Here is a 6,043-nt window from a genome sequence, read left to right as displayed (position 1 = left end):
AGATAGATTAAAGAGAGATAGAACTACGTTGATGCGAGAACAGACATTTCCAATTGAACAGACTCAAGATAGATTGACAGTGGCAGACGGGTTTGAGACAGACAGCTCGACAGATACACACATGCAATTATTCATACACACACGCGCCTTTGGACAGTTGTATATGCAGACAGGTACATTCGCAAATCTCTCCCTTCACCTCACATGGAGGAGACTGAAGAGGAAAGATTCTCTTGTCTTGCAGGTTCCTTTCATGGAATGCTCGAGAGACAAAGAGGCGAGGCTGAATGAGATAGAAGGATGCTATCCATCCATCGATCCTCTCTGGTGTCGTATGTTTAGTGAATCGATTCTGCAGTTGCTGAGAAACGCCTGTAGAGGGAGGAAGCTATAGATAGACTAACTGAGTAGACCAGGCATCTTCTCACCTCAAATCACTCCTGGCAGCTAGCTATCCATACACAGGCACATTCTCTAAGACTCACACGAAATCCATTCTCTCTTTCACATGATTCGATAGATATGTATATGAATGTATATCAGATACAAAAGAAAAGAATGAATGAAAGAAAGGAGAGATTTCTTACTTGAAGTTCCCATCCTTTGGATTCGCGGCTGCTATGAGGGCGGTCCTTGCATGCAGCGAGCTATAAAAACTGCCCTTAGCTAGCGAAACGGTTTGACTTTCCATGGCTTCTAAGAGAGACGAGACGTCTCCTGATGCCGAAGAGGAGATTTTATCGAGTTCATCCACGCAACAGATTCCCCCGTCTGCCAGAACTAAAGCGCCTGCAGGAGACGATACAAAGAGAAAGAAAAAGAAGAAATAGAAAGAAAGAGAAAGAGACCTTTGAAGGAAGATTGAAGAAACGAGTTGTCTGAAGAAGAAAAAAAAGAAGATTTTGTACTCTCGGTAAGATGTTTGATTTCAAGACGACAGAGTGGTACTATCTCTATAGGAAAGATGAGGTGTACGTACACCCCATGTCAATGTAAATTCCCGACAGCCGCGCATAGAGAGAAAAAGACAGATAAGACATGGAGTAGACATGTAGACAGCTAGTAGAGCGCATGTTTAGATCTCTTTCTATCCATGAGTGGGGCTGCCCAAGAGATAATTTCCCTGAATCAGTTAAAGCTATCTATGCTGTGAAGATACACTTGCAAACAGGAAAGAAGAAGAAACGCCTTTGCCATCTATCTATCTATGTATCTATTTATCTTTATCTCTTCACCTTTAATCTATCTATCTTTGATCTCTCTATCTGTCTGTAATCTCTCTATCTCCCTTTAATCTATCTACTATCTGTTTGTCTTAATAAGACGAGGGAAATTGAGAAGGATCTTCTTTAGCATGGAGACAGACACACTACAGAGAGAGACAGGAAAACTTCATACAGGCCTGATGTTCCTATCTCATTCATCCGACAACAACGTCTTTTATCTTCCTTCTTTCTCTCCTTTCTCTTTTCCTTCTTTCTTTCTTTCTTTTGCTTTATTCAATTGACTTGACTTGTTGACCTGCTTCGACAGCGAAATCGGTAGCTCCTGCACCCCCAGCGTCTCGAAGGGCTCCTCCGCCTGGGCCTCTCGCGTTGCCTCCTGTGTCTCGCACTATTGTCGCTGTTAGTCCTGCGCCAGATGTAGCATTAGCACAGACAAAGATACTTCCACCCCGGCCTCTCCCTTCTTCTTCTTCTTCATCACTCTTCTCAAAATCTTCTTCAACACCACCATCCTCGTCTCCCTCTTCTTCTTCCCCTTGTTCACCCCCCCCCCTTCTTCCTCTCCACACGCTTTCTTCTTCTTCTTCTTGAGAATGTCTTCTTCTTCCCCCGACAGATGAAGAAGAAGAAGAAGAGAGAGATTTGCCTGTGTTCTTCTTGCTCTTCTTCTTGAGCAATCCAAGAGACGAGAGAATCGAAGAAGGATGAAGAGACCCACCTCTAAAGAATGTATCAGATGTGAACTTCCCTACTTCTGCTGTCGCTTGAAGTAAACAGCTTTTACCGACTCCTGCATCTCCAAGAAGAAGTATATGAATAGAGCCACGCCTTATCAAGTCACGACGGCGACGAGTAGAAGAAGAAGAAGATAAAGTGGAAGACAGTTCTTGCAGAGATTTAGCGTAGAAGGAGGAAGAAGAGGACGAGGTATCTACGGTCTTCTCAAAAGAAGTCGACGTGACAGGCTCTTCTTCTGCTTCTTCTTGATCTTTCTTGGGGTAATTTTGATATGAAGGAAGAGGAGGAGGAGAAGAAGAGATGGAAGACGAGGAAGATGCAGAAGGGTCCATAGAAGGTTGAGAAGAAGAAGAGGCCCAGGGGGGTGTAGCCACGCCTGGTGCCGTGGAAGAAGCAGAGGATGTATATTGAGGGATACCTCCAAGTAAAGAAAGGATGAGAGCTGATAGGGACAACAGAAAAGAAAGAAAGAAAAAAAGAACACATCAATCAACACAGAGAGATAGACACACAAGCATCTATGGCGAACTTAAGTGATAAGATTTCCTCTATCTCAAAGACATCCTACTCAAGTTCATCTCCACGCTAATATCATATGAGGTTGTTCATCTATCTATCTATCTTCAATCTATCTATCTATCTATCTTTGATCTATCCATCTATCTTTGACCTGTCTCTCTGCGTGTCTCCCCCTACGTCCCTATCTATCTTTATCTATGTATCTGTAATCTGTGTATCTATCTATCTAGCTATCTATCTATCCATGTGTGAGGTAGTTACACCTTTCAGCGGCTGTGCTGTAAGATGGCTACTCCCCACCCTTCCCTCCTCACTCAAACAGACATAGACACAGAAATCCATCCCTATGCATCTATATGCATCTAGATATATATAGAGAGAGCCTTAGCTACACATATACATATAAATATATGGGTATATTTGTCCCTCGATGTATCTTCTCTCTTGTTCTCTACCAACACCCCCCAGCCTATAGAATCGTCCTCACATCCTCTCCGTGCATGCAGAGATGGCCACTTCAAGTTGGCGCGTAAATGTAATGAAGAAAGATGACCTCTATATACGTGAAAAGGTGAGAATCTTCTTGGATTCTCTGAACGAAAGAGAGGAAAATGAAGAGAGAGACAGAGACCAAGAGAGATAGAAATAGCGAGATAAAGAGAGAGAAAACATATCCATTCTCTTTTGATCTTGATGTTCCTCATGAAGAAAGCATAGAAGTTTCTCTGTCTCTTTCTCTCATGAAATCTCTTTCTGCATGTCTCCTGTCTCCCACCTGCTTTCACAATGGAATGGCCGATGATATTTGGAGCGAGAGACGCCGCCAGCAGCTCGAACTTCTGTTTTGCATGTGTGAAGACTTCTATGATAAATTCTAGACTCTTGACCACATTCTCCATCTTCTCTTCTTCATCTGAATCTCCGTCATCTTCATCTAGATCTTTCTTATCTACTAGATTCTTATAAGGACTTTGATGGTCATCGTATACCTCTCTCTTGGCAGTGAGGTGTACATACACCGGAGATGTCTGTGGGGCGGATGGCGATGTATCTCGATGGTTGACTGACTTCACTATACACTTCTTCGTGGTATCACTATCTTGCTTAAGCTGTCCATGACAAGAAAGTCCTTCTTTCTTGTTCTCTCTTTCTCTATTCTTCATCCTTTCTTCCTCTTCTTCCCGTTCTTGTTTTATCCCTCTCTCCTCATTGTCCCCTAGATCTCCTCTTCTTCTCGATGTGTTTAAAAGATGATCTTCTTCATTCTTTCCTCCGAGAGGACAGAGAGAAGCTTCAGATGTGCACGCATGCCGTTGTAGATTCTTCTTTTTCGTCTTCTCTTCTATCTCCATCTTAATCTTCAACTTTTCTTCGTTTCGAGCTTTTCTTAGAACTTCTTTCCGAGTGAAATCTCTCCAAAGAAGAGTCTTTCTACTCGGTGAAAAACGTGTCGCAAACTTGTCAGAATAGAAGAAAGAAGAGTCCAGACCACTTGAAAGAAAAGAGAAAGGAAGTTCAGAGTAAAGAGATTCTTGATCTTCCCGTAATCTCTCCATCTTGTGTCGATGAGAATCTTGATTCACCGAAGAAGTCGATATGACTTCTACAAATAGAGTGTATCTACACCTCCCTGGGCCGCTCCTACTATGAAGACGTCGTGCAGAAGCATCTAAAGGTGCACCCCGCAATCGAGAGGAAGAAGAAGAGGAAGCATCGGAGAGAAACAGAGGGAAGCGCTGCTCTAAGCGGACTATCCCTATGAAGGAAAGACATAGAAAGAAAGCTAGAAAAAGAAAAGCCTTAAGCAAGAGAGACAGAGACAGAGACTGAAAGACAGGAGAAGAGAAAGGGAGAAGGAAAGAAAGAAAGAGAAAGTCAGAGAGTGAGAGAAAGAAAAGAAGACAGAATGAAGAAAGAAAGGGGGTGAATGTATGAATAGAGGGAAGGAGATGTAGAGAAAGAGAGACAGAAAGATGGAGGTCTTCAGGCATGTCTTGGCTATACGTGATGAGGTGAAGAGAGAGAAGAAAAAAGAGAAGAAAGAAACAAAGAAAAGAAAAGAAGAAGAGAACGAGAGAAAGAGAAGAAGAAGATATAGGAGTGAAAAAGATAGAAAGAGAGAAAGAAATGAGAAACAAGGAACAAAATACCACACACCACAGAGAGGAGGAGAAGAAGAAGAAGCAGAAAGAAAAAGAAGAAGAAGAAGAGGAAGAAGAAAGAAGAAGAAGGGAGACGAAGAGAAATTCTCACTTACCAACAATATAGACACAGTCGGCTAGAGAGCACGTATGGACTAAACTACCTCGAAGCTGAAGGAAAGACAGAAGAAGAAGAGATAAAAGAGGTAAGAAATCTAACATGTTCAGAGAGAGAAAGAGGGCATGGCGTGACGGCGGACTTATGAGAGAGAGGGGAATGTTGAGAAACGAACTGCATAGAGCTAGTCTTTTGTATTTATGTCTATCTATACATATTTCAATACATATATCAGTACGTATGAGAAGATTCTTGTCTGTGGAACTTTTGACCCTAGCCTAGATCCTCTATACTCACTATCTACAAGAAGCATGGCGGATCTAAATATCTCGAGATAGGCCTAGTGTGCACATACATCTATACATACATATACATACACGTCAACATACATCTAAGCATACACACGCATACACGCACGTAGACACACATACATACACATTCATATACATCTCCATACACGTTCATACATATTCATACATACATATACATCTTCATACAGTCACTCGCTACACATTCATACAAACATACATGTACATACATGCACATTCATACGTTTCATACATACGCGTACGTAGACATATATACATGCACGCATCTACATACATATTCACAGACACATACATAGTGACCGCAGAGAAGCCTCCGTTACATCGATAGACAGATCTATATATCTAGATATACGTGTACGTCGTTTACAAGAGAGGTCATAGCATGTGTATATACATAGAGAGATTGACATAAAGACAGAAGTTTATGAGTCGCTGATCTTCTCCTCTTTCTTCTTACCTCGCAATCTACACAAGCAAGAGAGTGATGCTGCCGTGAAGACTCCTCATCTTCTTCTTCTTCTCTTCCTCTCTCTCTCGCGGCTCTTCCTAGACGAACGCTTTCCTCCCTCGTATTACCAGTCCCTTGATCTCTCCCTAGAGATCGACAAGAAGAAGAAGAAGGCGTAGTAGAGCCGCCACCATAACTACTACGTGAAAGATCGCTTCTCATATCGCTCAGAGCAGCAGTAGCTGCAGAAGAAGAAGAAGAGGAAGAGGAAGAAAAAAAACTTGCAGCGCTCCGGTCGGCGTTGGGTGAAGATGCGATGGAAGGGGATGACAAGCCATTACTACCAAGACTACCTGGCTCGGCTTGAACGCTGAAAAGAAGGGAAAGAAGAAGGAGAAAAAGAAGATATCTCCCACTGGCAGCTGGAGAAGAAGGACAGATCTATCTCTTTCATCTGTCACGAGACATATATGTGAAGATCAAGAAACTTCGTAGATAGACAGATAGATAGACTAAACATAGAT

The 6,043-nt window shown here is 42.4% G+C and overlaps 1 protein-coding gene across 1 annotated transcript in view; it reads right to left on the bottom strand.

The window, feature by feature from the left end:
• Nucleotides 1-6,043, bottom strand: part of CSUI_006307 (mcm2 3 5 family protein) — a gene marked incomplete at its 5' end in the record, with an annotated part of 18,050 nt that overhangs the window by 6,278 nt on the left and 5,729 nt on the right. The window contains 5 exons of the mRNA XM_068066470.1: nt 588-789; nt 1,522-2,406; nt 3,259-4,239; nt 4,741-4,795; nt 5,529-5,889. Of these exons, the coding sequence (XP_067921551.1) occupies nt 588-789; nt 1,522-2,406; nt 3,259-4,239; nt 4,741-4,795; nt 5,529-5,889 (2,484 nt within the window). The remainder of the gene's footprint in view (nt 1-587; nt 790-1,521; nt 2,407-3,258; nt 4,240-4,740; nt 4,796-5,528; nt 5,890-6,043) is intronic.

Source organism: Cystoisospora suis, assembly GCF_002600585.1.
Source record: "Cystoisospora suis strain Wien I chromosome Unknown contig_3160, whole genome shotgun sequence".
NCBI classification, from domain to species: Eukaryota; Apicomplexa; class Conoidasida; order Eucoccidiorida; family Sarcocystidae; genus Cystoisospora; species Cystoisospora suis.
This window is presented reverse-complemented; position numbering and strand designations above follow the sequence as displayed.